Source organism: Apis cerana, linkage group LG15, assembly GCF_029169275.1.
Source record: "Apis cerana isolate GH-2021 linkage group LG15, AcerK_1.0, whole genome shotgun sequence".
Classification (NCBI taxonomy): Eukaryota; Metazoa; Arthropoda; class Insecta; order Hymenoptera; family Apidae; genus Apis; species Apis cerana.
In genome coordinates, this window is record NC_083866.1 from 4,479,183 (window position 1) to 4,494,650 (window position 15,468).

Genomic DNA, 15,468 nt, shown 5'->3' on the forward strand with positions numbered 1-15,468 from the left:
GTGGAACGAGTATCGGCTGGTGTTCGTCCATTTCACGGTTCGTAGTACCCGACATTTCGTTCCCGTACGGTTCTCTGAACACGAGGAGGGAGGGGGATGGGGTTGATTTCGTCGACGTTTGCTTTCGACAAAAATCGCTACACGATATGATGAGTTCGTGGAGGAGAAAGAAAGGGAGAGAGAGATTCGTCTTTATTTTATGGTGATTTGCGCACGAGAATATGGATACGGATCGTGATATTTTGAAGGATTTTCTTTTTCATTATGCAAAGTATTTCGTTTATTTCATTTTCGATTCTTCATGTATTCGAGTTATATTTTGTATAATTTAATGCTTTTCGCGTTTGAAAACACTTTTCGACTCAAGATTCTTAAACTTTCTTTTAAACGTCGCTTAAATTTTTTTCAACAACTCGTGGGAAATTTATTTTTTATTTAAACGTCGCTGCAACAACTGCAGACGTTTATTTTTCGAGAAAATAAACGAAGGGCGTGTACACGTAAAAATAATCGTAATATACTTTTACCCGCGAAATTTCGTCGTCGATCGTCGGAAAGGCTGGAATTAAATTCAGTTTGTCCTGGATTTTTAAGCTCTTTCTCGCGAGACGCAAAAATCGAGGCGATTTTCCGACTGATTTATCAGCTACGTTATATGTATCGTATCAGAGGATTTCCGATAACTCGTTCGCCATTTAAGCCCCGTGTTGCGTCTACTTCTTCCGCTACTGAATCAGTTCGTTCGACGTTGGTTAAACCGTAGATGTAGAACGAGAAGAGTAGAGTATCAAGGGACCTCTCTTTTTTCTTTATTTCGAAACTTTCCAATTTATTTTCTTTTTTCGTTTTTCTTCAATAATACTTATTGTCCGTCGTGAAAGTATTACTGCTCGAGAAATACGTGGAAATATTTTTTCCTTTCTGTCATAACAATTTACAAATCAATCCATCCTTTCGGAAAATATTTGCTTTAACGGAGAACAGCAACAAAAAGAATTTTTTAAAACCGGTGTAATATACCGAGTTATTCGATTCATTCGTTCACTTGTTTTGAAGGCTCAAATTTTTACAACAATTTCTTCTTAATAAGTCTAAAAGAATTGCTTTGATAAATATCGGATTAAATTGTAATTAATTCTCGCACGAAAGTCGTACGAGATCGCAATCGAAAACGAATCAAAATTGTTCCATAATTTAAAGCCTCGTACTTGGCGGGAACAAAACCCACTGTCGCATATTACGAGGCCGTAAGAAGCGCGGGAGTCTGCCGTTTCGAACGCTTTTTGTTCCAAGTCGATACGACTTCCCGTTCCCGAGATATCGTCGTTTAAATCCAAACGTAATTTTTGCCGTCTCTCTCTATCTCCGTCCTCGTCTCGCGTCCACGGCCTCTCACTCCCACTCGTGCTCCGACCTATCCCACGCTTGGCACCCGTGCGCTGGTCACTGACGGACGCTGAGTCAGCGCTTTTTTCCACTTTTACCACCACCATCACGTTGTGCGCGTATATCGGGGGAAAAAGTGGGCCACGCCATTTCCGGGAATTTCGGCTGCCATTCACGGAAACCCGCCTCGAACGCGCCAACTTTCGAACGACGTATCTTCGGAACGGATCGAGATATCGGGATGAAACAAAGCGTGTCTTAAAGGGCATGCTTTTCTTCTCCTATGAAGCGAGTTTTCCTGCAATTTCACGAATTTTTTCGTCTCGTTTTTGACAGATTTTGACGCGTGTCGGTTTCGAACTGTACAAAATACTTGTACAATAATTTTATCGGTTGTGTACGAAATAAAAAGAAAGGGATATCGTTTCGATTCTATTTCTGTTTGATAAGAAAATCAAACTACTTTATATTTCGTATTATTCATGAGAATACAGGTTTGTTGGAGATATTTTAATGTAAAACGAACATGCAAATATATATACATATACAAGTATCTAACGTTACGATATATATAGTTTTTTTTAATTATCTTCGTAACAATTTCAATCTGCGTAAATGTTCGCAATCTAATAACGAGTTTTATAAGCGCTTGGACTTGGTTTGATTGGTTTATTTTTAATTTTTTATAACATCGCGAGTAATCGCATTCCCGTTTATACACAAACGCGTCCGTACAAATTATAGAAATTTCCAATTCGAAATTGGCTTTGACGTATGGCCTCATAATACTTTGTTTCCTAATTGAATAATTAACTTTCCACGATGCCCGGCAATTTTTGGCCATGCATATGCATGGGATTAAATACGGGGACAAAGAATTAATATTCAGGAAATCAAATGGTCGGTGTAGCTTTATACAAATACAAACTAATAATTGTAATCTGAACTTTTCAATTGCAGCCGCGTGTAATTTAAAAATATAGTAAAAGGAATGAAACGTTTCCCTCTCGTACTTTTTCCATTAAAAATATATCCAACTTCGCCCTTCTTATAAAATAAGCGATCCGAAACTTTTAAATAGCACTGTATTTAAAACGCAGTCAACTAACATTGCAGATATTTGCAAGACTTGTATTCTCAAGTTTCATTCCTTCCAATTTGATTTCTTTATTTTCTTTTTTCTTTCTTTCTTTCTTTCTTTTTTTCCAAACCAAAGTTTCATTCACGTCAAGTTTCGAGATATGGAAATTTCAACGTTGCGTTTCAAACGATCCTGGAGAAATTTGTTGTCGCGTGTTTTACATTAATTTTAACTAGGGAACGAATCCAAACGTGAATAAACAGCGTGGACCCGGAATTTATTATCGAATCGAAGCACGTGCATCGAGAACAAAACGAAGCATCGTGTAGTAGTTAAAATATCAATAATATCCGTTATTCATGAACGAGATTCTGGTATAATATTACAGAACGAGCATAATTTGTCGTAGGAACGAATGTTGCACTCGCATCGTGCTTTACACAACAAACGAACGAGCCTGTAACTAATTTTTAATAGAATACCTCTTTTTTTTTTTTTTCCTTAATGATAAATTCTCGTGTAAATTTTCAACGTTATTTCTATCTACGTTCCAATGTTTTTAACCTGAAAATACGATAAACTTTCCATTTAAGCGTATCGAATATAAGCTTTTAAATTTCAGCTTTTAAACATGGGAAATTTACAATACAACTTTGTATCTTCATTATCCTTTATGCATTAAATTTTAAAAATTAATCATTTTCAAGCACAAATATTCCATATATCTATATATATTAATATATATAATTTCTTGTATAAAATTCATTTAAAAAATTTTCTTATAAAACTTTTACAATTTCTTTAAATTTAACTAAAGACGATATTTAAAGATTGAATAATACGATATATATCGCCTAATATATATAATTTCTTGTATAAAATTTAATTAAAAATTACTCGTGATTTTGTAAAAATTTTTTTAAATTTCACTGAAAACGATATTTAAAGACTGAATAATACGATATATATCGCCTTTAAATCGAATCATATCTATATATTAATATATATAATTTCTTGTATAAAATTCAATTAAAAAATCGTAATTTTGTAAAAATTTTTTTTAAATTTCACTGAAAACGATATTTAAAGACTGAATAATACGTACGCGATATATATCGCCTTTAAATCGAATAATATCTATATATTAATATATATAATTTCTTGTATAAAATTCAATTAAAAAATTACTCGTGATTTTGTAAAAATTTTTTTTAAATTTCACTGAAGACGATATTTAAAGACTGAATAATACGTACACGATGTATATCGTCTTTAAATCGAATAATATCTATATATTAATATATATAATTTCTTGTATAAAATTCAATTAAAAAATTACTCGTGATTTTGTAAAAATTTTTTTTAAATTTCACTGAAGACGATATTTAAAGACTGAATAATACGTACACGATGTATATCGCCTTTAAATCGAAGTCGCTTTAAAATTAAACTCGGGCCCGAGCCGCTCGAGCAACGCGCATCTCTTTCGCGCACGAGACGTAGCGGGCCTTAGCGATATAAACAGACGCACGCGTGGCACGTGGCTCAGTCTGCTTTTGCGCGTGGCGTTGTAAATTTCGGAGAGCATGTGCCGCGGGAAGGAGGACGTTCCGGAAAACAAAAACAGAAAAGGTAATAAGCGTTAGAGCGTAGTATAAGTGTTTACAATATTACGTGTTTATAATTCACGTATTCGTGTAGCGTACATATTATAAGTTTTACAATAACGATAACTGCGCATATAAGATTATATTTTAGGCTATTTTATTCGATTTAAATAAGATACGTTTAATAACTTACATTGCTCCATAAAATTTCCTTACGTTTAAACGACATTCTCGACAAAAATTACCTCGATATAGATAAAAACGAGAGTATATCGAGAGTAATAAGCTTAAATTTTTACTTCCTCGACCTGTTGTAATCCTCTTACCGTTCTCTTGGATCAAAATTTCGATGTTAACTCTTTGCGCTCGAATAACGCTCTTCGATACATTCCCGGCAAAAATTTCCGCAAATTATATCGCGTATCGATACAACAAGCGTAAGTTCACCTCGAAAGTTTTTCAAACGCAGCGTTACCTGGAAATTTCGATGGTAACACGGATTTTCTGATCGCGTCGACGCATCTCGGGACGCAATAAGCATCTCGAGGCAGCGTCGAAATTTGTCGCAACCTTAATGCGATTATGTTCGTCAGCGCGTTCTACGCGCGCATAATGCGAATCGAATTCGACGAGAAAATGTAGGTAGACGAAGGGAAAAGAGGAAACGCGCGATTCTGTAATCGGACTTCGCTTACGTACGGCACCCTTCATACATTTTCATCTCGTCATCTCGTCGTACTCTTCTTTTAGGAAATTCTTTCCGATTCATCGCGAAATTTCTTTTTTTTCTTTTTTGGAATTGGCTTTTCATTTTCCTCGGGATATTTTATCCTTCTTTGATATCTTTTCTCGCCTTGATTTGATATTTAAATACGGAGTTTGAATTTTAAATTTTAAATTTATTTTTTTCTAAAATTTTATTTTCTCTTTTGGAATTTTTCTTTTTAAGAGTTTTTAGTTTGTTCGCACGGATTGTTGTGTGTTTCACGATTTATTTTTCTTTGTTTTTGAGGATATTTTATTCTTCTTTGATATTTTTCTCGTTTCGTGAAATTCAAATGTGAAGCTTGTTTAAATTTTAAATTTTGCTTTTTGAGTTTCGAAGCTCGAATATCTTTAGGTCGATTTTGATTTTTAAAAATTCAATTTGTTTTTATAATTTCTTTTTTTTCTACATTTTGTTATATTATTTTATTATTTATGTACTGCGTAGTATCGAATTGGATTGTTAAGCTTGATATTTCAATATTTTCTTACGTCGTTCATTCAAATATCAAGTTCCAACTAAGCTCTTTAATTTTCAAAGTTATAGTTGGAATAGAATTTAAAATTCTTCTTCCCTTTCTATGATTGGACGACTAGCAATTAGTTTATTTAACCGATTGTTCAATATTTTTACTGCATGCTATATTACCATAAAAATTTCCGCTCCTCGTAGACATGAACTGGATACAAGCTATGGGAATTTTACGTAAATAAGCAAACCGGGAAAATAAACAGGCAGAAGAGCGTGTAAACACCAAGATAAAAACATAAGTAAAGAAGCATAACTATTACAAAATTTCTGCTTCTATTCTCGTATAGAATTTCTTCTCCTGTTATTATTGACGAAAATAAAAAAATATACAGAATAATTGTGAATCGTATAATGAAAGTATATATCAGATTTATTTTTTAAAAGAATTGTTAAACGAGAAAGAGAAGCACGTTTAAAATTACCTATCAAAATTTCAACTACATTTTCAAAACACACGATGAATACGTAACGATTCGCAATTTTTCGAACCTGACATCTTAAAATATTCCCAACACATAGATTCGTCACTATATCGTAATATTTTATCCATGCATACTTATAGTTGCACTTAACACTTTCTTAAAAAATTATCAGAATCAAATAAAAAGGTTTGGAATATTTAAATCCTCGATCGTCCAACTACCTTTATCCCATGTTGAATCAGAGGATTTCGTATTCTTTCTAAGAAGGAGGGAATATTTTTCGAGGGAAAATTTCCTCCTCCTCCTCCTCCTACGCGAAGGCCTCTGACTCGTCACGCTCGATCGCGCCCTCAAATCTCCTCCGCGCCACCATTCTCCCGGATAATTCGTGAAGCGACTTCTTTTACGCTCTCTCCCCTTTTACGAGCCACCTCGAAGGCCCGCATCTCGTCCACCCGTACCCCATTAGCGAGATTTCATAAAATGCACGCGGATCTCGCTGATCGGCAGAAAGGGTGGAAAAAATAGCGGAGAGGTGTGTAAATTTAGGGGGAAGGGAGGGAATTCTTTGAGAATTGGAGGAGAATTGGACGTTGAGGGGGAAGACTGTTGAGAAGATGATAATCTCGAGGAAAGAAATTCTGGACGATGATAATATTCGGAATTGTAAACGTAGAGTGGAAGAATTAATTGAGTATTTGAAAATACGAAGAAGCCACGTGTATCGAAGAAGAATTAATATTAATTTAAAATAATAACGAATGAGAGAGAATAAATAGATAAAGAGAAGAAGGGAATTTGGTGATACGCTCATGAATAAAATTCGAGCTAAATAATATCGGTAAAACAAACGGACATTGAAAAAACAAAAAAAGATAAATAAAAGTTAATTAACAACAAGATGAAAATGATAAAAGCGATTGGGATTATTAAATAATTCATGAAAAATCCAAAGGGAGAATCGAACGATATTAAACAATATCCATGGAGAATAAAAGAATCGAGGAGAATCATTAAAATACTGCAACACATGTAAATAAAAATTTCGAAAGTAATATCAAATATCCGATATCCGGTATTACGGGGATAAAAGTAGGAGGAATAAAAAAAGAAAGAAAGAAAGAAAAAGTATCGATCCCGCTGAAAATTTTCAAACAAATTACAAATAATATTCGAATTCGTCGAATATAAATAATATATGATTCTCGCTATTTTTCGCCCTGAATAAATCCACCCGTATTTAACATTTTCATCCGCGAAACGGATCGAGCAGAACACGGTGGTTAACAACGATGGAACGCGATTTGAGAAAAATAACGAGATATCCGTTTCGAAGCTCCAATTAAATTAAAACGTATGCTAATTAGGATCGATCTCGATGTATTGTGACCGGCGCACACGCGTAACCGGCCAGGTGTTAATTGAGGCATAGATCCGCTGGTCAACCAGTGGCGATCGATTGGCACGATTTAGGCGGACCGTTTGCTCGGTTTGATTGTTTGAGTTAGTTGTCGCCCGCGCGTTTGTCGCCTCTCTCTCTTTCTTTCTCTCTACTATACCGACGGAGAAAATGCGACGGATGAAAGTTCCCGATTCATCGTCTAATTTTTCGGATCTTTGGGAAACGAAAAATTGAAGGATAGATTTTTTTTTTCGTTTCGATCATCGTAAAATTCGTGAACACGTATATTGTGATTTTATTTTTAAAATTTCTACAATACTCTCGTTCTCCTCCTCAATGATTATTGAATTCATTCATGGACAATAACGATGATTCGGTTTTTCGTATATTGGAGGATAGATATTTTTTCCCAAATCGTTCAACTCTCGAATATTATATTATCTCGTGTCGTGCAAATTAAGCGTTGCCTCGATCGTCTCAACATCTTGAAGCATTAAGCAAGAGCTTAAATACTCTAACGAGATTAGATTCAGCGCGGAGAATCTCGGTCATAAAACTGAAACCGCATAATGGAGATCCATGAAACTGGGGAATTGGATGAGAAGCTCGCTGAATCGGCCTTTGCCAGTCATGATGGATCCTCTCAAGGGCGTTGCTGAAGCCGCAGAGAGGGAGAGAGAGAGAGAGAGAGTTTAGGCGCAATGGGTCGATGATTTCCGGAAATCAGCGGGCTGAAAAGAGCAAACAAACGCGGCCTGTTCGACGTTGCATAATGAAACGTTTTCATTTCGGCGGTTGAAACCTGGTCGAGTTGAAAATTATTATCGAGATATTATTTTAAAAGTCACGAAACATTTCACATTCAATAATAAAATAATTTAATTCGATCAATCCTGTCACTTTATGAGGATATAAATTATTCCTTGCCATTATTAATTTTAACGAAAATAATTGGGCTTTTATGAATAACAAGTTTATCATTCAAGATTATTACACGGTTTCTCTAATTATCATTCGAGGAAAAAATTTTTCGATCGAATACAATGATCGATCTAATTGTCAAAATTAATTTGGAATAATTGTCGTTTGAGATAAATTTGGCAAGAAGAAACGAAAAAGCTTATTATTCGGTAACAACGAGGTGACGAATTAGATATGCAGAGGCAAAGAATTATCACGGAAGAGCGATTGAATATTAATTTTAACGGATTGGATTTCGTTTTACGCTCGATCGAACGAATAAATTGTACAATTGATCGATTAGAAATTTTGTGGAGAAGTTAACGGTTCGATTATGACGTAGTACGATGTATTGTAGATGTTGTAGAAATGGTCATTTCTTATTAATGATACATTCGAAATGGAGAGATACAATTGATTTCAAGAATATTTAATCTTCCGTCTCCGTTCAATTGAATTTGATAATTCATTTATATATATATATATATAGCAATGGTGATAGATTTTAGACACCCTGTATAGTGGAGCTTTGTTCTCTCCTTTTGCTCTACCGTTAAATCGTTGCAGTTTTCCATCTTAATTAATGATCCTACGGTAATTGATTATTCCACGGGGACGAGGCGCTATACATTGTCATTGAATTTATCGCAGCAGGAAGAATTTCCATCGAGTCAAAGATAAAGTTAATATCCAAGTTCGAACGAATTTTTACGAGTGAAAACTAAAATCTCGCCCTTCTAAAATTGTAGTACAACGATATCTCTCGTTGGAAAAGATTAATCGCGAATCATTTTCCAACCGGATCCTCGGCTCTTGATTAAAAATTAATTATAATTAATCGTTCCAAAAATATATCCCCTCTCTCTCACGAAGATTATTTAAAAATCGGAGAAGGAAAGAGGCGAACAAAAAATTATATAATCACCAGCCAACGAGAAATTCGAAATATCCCCACCTGCCGTAAAAATTAATTAAAACGTCGTGTCCCGGGAAACAAAGGGGAGGGGAATTAAAGTTCTCCGGCCAGCAATGGCCGATTTTCGCGTTGATTCGCGTTGTAAAACCGAGATTTTTATCGAGTGGATGGAATTAATATTCATTCGAGGTGGGTGGGAAAAGGCTCGAGAGAAATTTGCGTACGAGACGACTCTGTTTTGATAGGAACAAAAAAAAGGAGGAAGGGAGGGGAGGTGGAGAAGCCGTATACCGGTTTTCCAAGTTGCTGCCTTGAGCCTCGCCATCGAATGCCTTTCGTATCTCCCTCTCTCCCTCCTTTTTCGCTCGTGCTTACCGTCTTGCGCAACGTTGGCCGGTTCTCACGTAACGGGTGACCCGGAAGTAATTCGGCCAGATTTTTTTCGTAGTTTCTGTTAATGAAAAAAACCAGGGCTGCTGCGCGATCCTCTCGCGGAATTAAAAAACTTTCGCCGCGTTTTAAACGATTTTCGCCCCTTGGAGATGGAGAGAGAGGGGAGGGAGAGCGTTGGAGTTGTCCATGCTCCTTTCGATTCTCGCCGCTTCTATCCCGCTGAATATTTTTTTTTTTTTTTTTATTGCAGGCAGAGAAACTCGTGATGCTAATTTTCTAGGGTGCGAAGATTGAAAATTTTGTTTGAATGTCGCTCGAATTGTTATTTGAATTGTGAGTAATCTAAAAAATATTCTTTGAATAATTAATTAATACCCGTTATTTGTAACGAGATATATTTATCAATGGCTTCGATAAAATTCGCAATCGCGTGTCGATTACGTGTCAAAAATAACAATTTAGGAGAGTGAATTTAAAACATGGTATCTCCGAACATCATCGACAGATGACAGCACCGATCGAAAATATCGAAATGCGATTTTACGTGAGACTGTTTCGAGGAAAGGAGAAGAGAAGTGGAATAAGTTTAAATAAGAGAGAAAAGTAAGCGATGGGAAGGCAGCGTGTTTATTCGACACCGTGTAGACGGTGGGATTCAACGAGGCTCCCTGGATACCGTAGAAATACCTCGACGGGTACAGTTTCCGCCGTGGGAATGAGGAAATTCCGGATCCTTAGCCGGGAACAAACTGGCCCCAAAGCGAGTGCCAGAATTCTAAACGAATTACGGCAAACGAATTACGCGACACCGAACCCTTTAATTCGCAATACCGACTCCTCCTTATTTCAATTCGCACGATTCGCCTTTTATAATACGATTTTCCTTGTAAAAATTTTTCTAAAAAGTGTTTTCGAACCGGGAACAAAATTTGCAGGAATTCGAAAAATTCCTTCTTCTCGTCTCATCTCTGTAAAAAGATAACCTTCGCGTAAAGTCGACTTAGTTCGATTTCTGTTGAACCAGAGGTCTCTGATGTGACGCGGAATGGCGATGGGGAAAAGATGGCAGTGCTCGACATAAGATTCACGAGGAATCAGAGAAAACGTCTTCATCGTTACGTCGTGTTCGCGATCTTGGCGAGCCTCTTTATCGGTCTCGCTCTGTTTTTAATGGGGCTGTTCGTCTCCCTCTCCATCAGCACGAAACTGCAATTGCAGGAGAGGAATCTGTTCGAGTTGGTGTTTTACACGTTGATGTTGTACGGCCTCTACGTGTTCTTTCACAATCTGATGGGCATGAAGCTGTGCTACAATTACTTCCATTACGCCGAAGGGTAATTTTTTAATACGTTAATTTCATTTAAAGAAATTCTATAAAATATATATATGTATGGTTAGGTCAAAAATTTGCATAGATATTTACAATCTACCGATTACTAGAAATCGATATTCGTTGATCACTTAATACAGGATTATTGGATACTGTCGTGCAATTTTTAAAAATTTTATCCGATCGTATCGATGCGTAATTTTTATGTAACTGCAATTCCCTGAAAAAGCAAGAAATTGCGGATTAATTATCGATCGATTCTTCTTTCAATTCTATCAGTTTTTACACGATGAGCGGAAGAAAAACGTAAAAGGAAATCGTAAGAAAAATAAAAGTTCGCTTTTCCACAGATTACGAGAAATTCTTATTATTATCATCCCCTCGAAAATTCGAATTTTATTTACCGAAAATTGTAATTTAATTAACCGATTCCTCAATATTCGATCGAGCATCAAATCTCGAACCTGACTTTCTCTCGATAAGCACAAAAAAAAAAAGAAATTTAAAATTATTCCCGGAACGCACGTTTAATTCAAAGCCCCCAATTACTCCCGTATCAATTAGGGGAAACGTTTGTGGTTGTCGAATTTTTTTCATCGAATCACCGTGAACGAAAATAAAAAAAGAGAAGAGAGAGAAATAATAAACGGGGAGAATCAATGCGCGTGGAGGCACAATACGGGGCAAATTGCGAGAGGGGAGAGGAGGTGTGCGTTAACGAGAGCAACGACAGGAATATATCCTTGATATTTCGAGATCTATGCAGATGGACAGATCCGTCCGGTTTTCGAGTCATTCGTCGGATGACGGTGAATACGATCAATCGGATCCACAATGCCTGGTATCATTACAAATTGGGGAGAGGAGAAAAAAAGAAAGGGAGAGGAGTAGTGTTTCATCGTGGAAAAATAGCGTGAACGTGCGGATGGATGGATATTTTTTCGCGAAAAGAAAAGTGAGCGAGGATTGAAACGAGTGGCGAGAGGGTCGTAAAAACGAACTCGGCGAAATTATGGACTCTGGAAAATTTGGACGGGGAAGAAGGGGGAATAAACGAGACACGAAGAGAATAATCAGTTGCTTCTGTTATCAATCTCGATAAGTAATTATCTGTTAAAATTAACACTTGTGCTAGCTCAGGGCCCCCATTTGTTATGTAGGCTTCTTTAACTGTTATTCATTATATAAAATTCAATTCGATAGATTATTATTTATCTGGTTTCGTTCCTTTTTCCCATTCGACGAACGGATTTTACGTTTCTTTTGCCGGGAATTCCTACTTATATGCTCCCTGCGTTTTTAATTCTTCAACTTGAAAAAAATATTGGAAAACGAGATATCAACCCCCGTTAAGATAGGAGTTTTTCAAAAAAGAAAGTCGCACAATCCGCTTTTTAGAAAAGAAAAAACCAAACTGGAAAGAAATCTGCTCGACCCTCGAGCAAACAAATTTCACGGCAATTTGAGGAAAGTTAAAAAGGGACGAGGATCGACGAACCGCCCTCGTCCCATTTCTTTTTTTCTTTTTTTTTTCACAACGTGGGATGAAGAGAAACGATGAGATGGGCGAACGAAAAAAAAAAAGGGGGGGAGAAAAGTGGCGAGAAGTGGATTCGAGAGAACGGGCGCGGAATTAACCTTCGGCGTGTTTTTCTTAATTTCTCCTCCCCGCTTTTTCATTCCCCCTTTTTCGCTTCGAGGTCGATCCGATAGCTGCTCGAATCGGGAAACGTGGGCCGTTCGATTTGTCAGAATTTTCGAGTAATTCCGCCGATGGCCTCCCGCGCTTCATTCGTTTTAATTTTTAACCCCCCGCTGCTCGTTAACGTATCCTCGCGGTTTCGAGCCGGTGATCGAGCCCCTCCCCGTTCTCTTGCTTCGAGAAGCTCGGAGAAACCGAGTTTTCTTGGATTAAAGGTGGACGATAACGATGGATGGAATTCGCAGGCCTTGGATGAATCTGAGACTGTTCGTGTGGACGTCGGTAGGGTTGCTCGTGGTCCTCGTGGGATGCTTCATGGCCAGCAAGTCATTCTCCACCGCTGATTATTTGACGGTACAGCTGCGGGCCACTCTTCTCGAGGGTGAGTTTTAAGAATAATAACGTGTTGAATTGGCAAAATTTCCAGTTCCAATGTTAATTAATTGATAAGATGAGACGATTTGGTTGATTAGATATAACTGTTTACAAGTTAAAAACTATTATTAATTCCATCTCTTCGAAACAAGTATGAAAAGAAGTCGAAGATTTTATTATCCATTTAAATTATCCATTATCGTTTCTTCTCAACCAATTGTCCAACGAAATTTTCCAAGTGTAATAATAACGTAACAGAGGAGGTCTGCGTTAACGAGAGCAACGAGGAATATATCCTTGATATTTCGAGATCTATGCAGATAGACAGATCCGTCCGGTTTTCGAGTCATTCGTCGGATGACGGTGAACACGATCAATCGGATCCACAATGCCTGGCCCCGTGGTATCATTACAAATTGGGGAGAGGAGAAAAAAAGAAAGGGGGAGGAGTGGTGTTTCATTAATTAATTGATAAGATGAGATGATTTGGTTGATTGGATATAACTGTTTACAAGTTAAAAACTATTGGTCAATTCCATCTCTTCGAAACAAGTATGAAAAGAAGTCGAAGATTTCTCAACGAATTGTCCAACGAAATTTTCCAAGTGTAATAATAACGTAACACGAATTGCCCAAAATCCCGGCCGCTCGATAAACCGTGAGGGGTGGACATGGTTTGTAAAGGTAACACCATTAACGAAAATGAAAGCAAGGGTAACGGTATCCACAGTTGTGCTGGCTGTGGCCGGTGGCTGGTAACCCCATTTCCCGAAAACAGAGAGGGTAGCCGGAAAAGCAGGCTGGAATCGTGAAATATTCATCGACGAGTGATGTATGCGAACGTTGTTCGCGGATCGGCAGGTGGCAACGCGCGAATTCATTTTCTCTGCACGATCGCCTCATGAACGCCGCCTATTCGTTGTACGTTTTTTACCTCTCCCTCTCTCTCTCTCTTTCTCCATTGTTCACTGTCCTCTATCCGTTTTCATAGCCGTCCGCTTTTTTTCCCTCGGATTTGAATATTTTAACGGGAGCGAGAGGAGGAAGGAGAAGAACAGGGACGATCACAGAGATGATTATTCAAAATGGATGGTAATCTTAAATGGTATAGGCGGGTGTAGATTCTTTAACAAATAAATAAAATATATTAGATCTTATTTTGTGCGTAATTATCCTCGAGAACGCCCGCAAATACCGAAGAAATTCAACCATTCCGTACGATTCTCTCCTCCTCTCCTCTCTGGAAACGGTGACGATTCGCGACACCGCAGATTTTACAGCTGCACGAATCGCGATACCGATGAGATATCGTCTCGATATGGCGGACAGATGGCGCGAAATAGCAACCCGGTCCGCAATATGCAAATGGACGGCCGAACGCGCCGCTCCGGCTGCCCCCGGTGCTCGAAATTACCGATGGAAATCTCGTTTCGCGTCTACCTACTTAATGAACAGATACGTACCGGGCTCTTCCTCCTACGATCTGAAATTCGAAACGTTTGCTCGCGATAAACTCGTCGGATGATGGAACCTGTTATACCGGTCTACGCAAATTTCCCTTGATTATTACCGCGAATCCGCGAATACGATCGACTACGTTTGCGAATGAAAATTGGCCAAGAATTATTCACGTGGAACTAGTACGTGTCCAGAATATGTATACATTATCCGGATGAGATTTTTCTAATTTCTCTTTCATCAAATTCAAATGCGATTTTTAAACGAATTTTGAAATTCGTTGCAAATAAGTTTCGATAAATCTATGTCTCGCTGCAACTTTTAATTTATGTAACTTATCACTAACTACGACGGTTGGAAGGATGACGCGCGTCGGTGTTGCCAAGACATCTAGGGGTTCGAGTTGTCGAAAGTTGGGGAAATTGTAAGTGCTAGGATATGTCACGGACAAGGAACAGGGGGAAACTCCTCGTTGATAGTTTAGTTTGGGATGCGTTCTGCACCTCTGATACGAAACAACACTTGTACATGCACCTATTAAGCTGTGATTAAATAAACAATTCCGATTCTGTGACGAGATTTATTATAGAGGAAATTTCTTTTTTTCTTTTCTTCGTTTTATTTCGTTTCACGAGATGTTGCGTTTGGATTGGATCGTTGCTCTTTCTTCATTTTGTATCGTATATTCGTTTCGTGTTAGCTACGGATGTGAGATTAAAAATATAGGAATTATTCTTAATAAAGTAAAATCCGACATGATTACGTTCCTCGAAGCGAAGCTTCAAAGGCAATTTATAAATAAATTTTCTGAAACTTCTCGATTGCGAATAAAGAAATATTATATCGAACAAACAAAAATAAATGTAAACGCTTATAAAGAGTCGTTCGAACTCGAAGTTGAAAGTTTAGTAATACGCGAAATTTTAATTTTCCACGAATTTTCGTGCCTTTCACCTCGCGTACGCGGACAAATTCCCTCGGAAAATCGTAGACACCACCAAGAATAATTTCTATCCCATGGAAATCCCAGCAGGAGAGTAATCGAGATATTCGTGCACTATTCTTCCCTTCGTTTCGATATCAATCCTTCTCTCCGAACGGATCTTTCGAATTCAAGAGGAAAAGGGAACCGTCGATTT

At 37.5% G+C, this 15,468-nt stretch overlaps 1 protein-coding gene across 5 annotated transcripts in view; it reads left to right on the forward strand.

Moving 5' to 3' along the window:
- LOC107996610 (photoreceptor outer segment membrane glycoprotein 2-like) overlaps positions 1-15,468 on the forward strand; it is a 244,243-nt gene that overhangs the window by 223,085 nt on the left and 5,690 nt on the right. The window contains exons 1-3 of one of the 5 annotated variants that reach the window (XM_062085682.1): positions 4,015-4,099; positions 10,489-10,798; positions 12,742-12,878. In XM_062085682.1, the coding sequence (XP_061941666.1) occupies positions 4,054-4,099; positions 10,489-10,798; positions 12,742-12,878 (493 nt within the window). In that variant the 5' untranslated portion in view covers positions 4,015-4,053. Of the gene's footprint in view, positions 1-4,014; positions 4,100-9,722; positions 9,798-10,488; positions 10,799-12,711; positions 12,879-15,468 lie in introns of those variants that run through there. The other 4 variants (XM_062085680.1, XM_062085681.1, XM_062085683.1 and 1 more) reach the window with 4 other exon arrangements.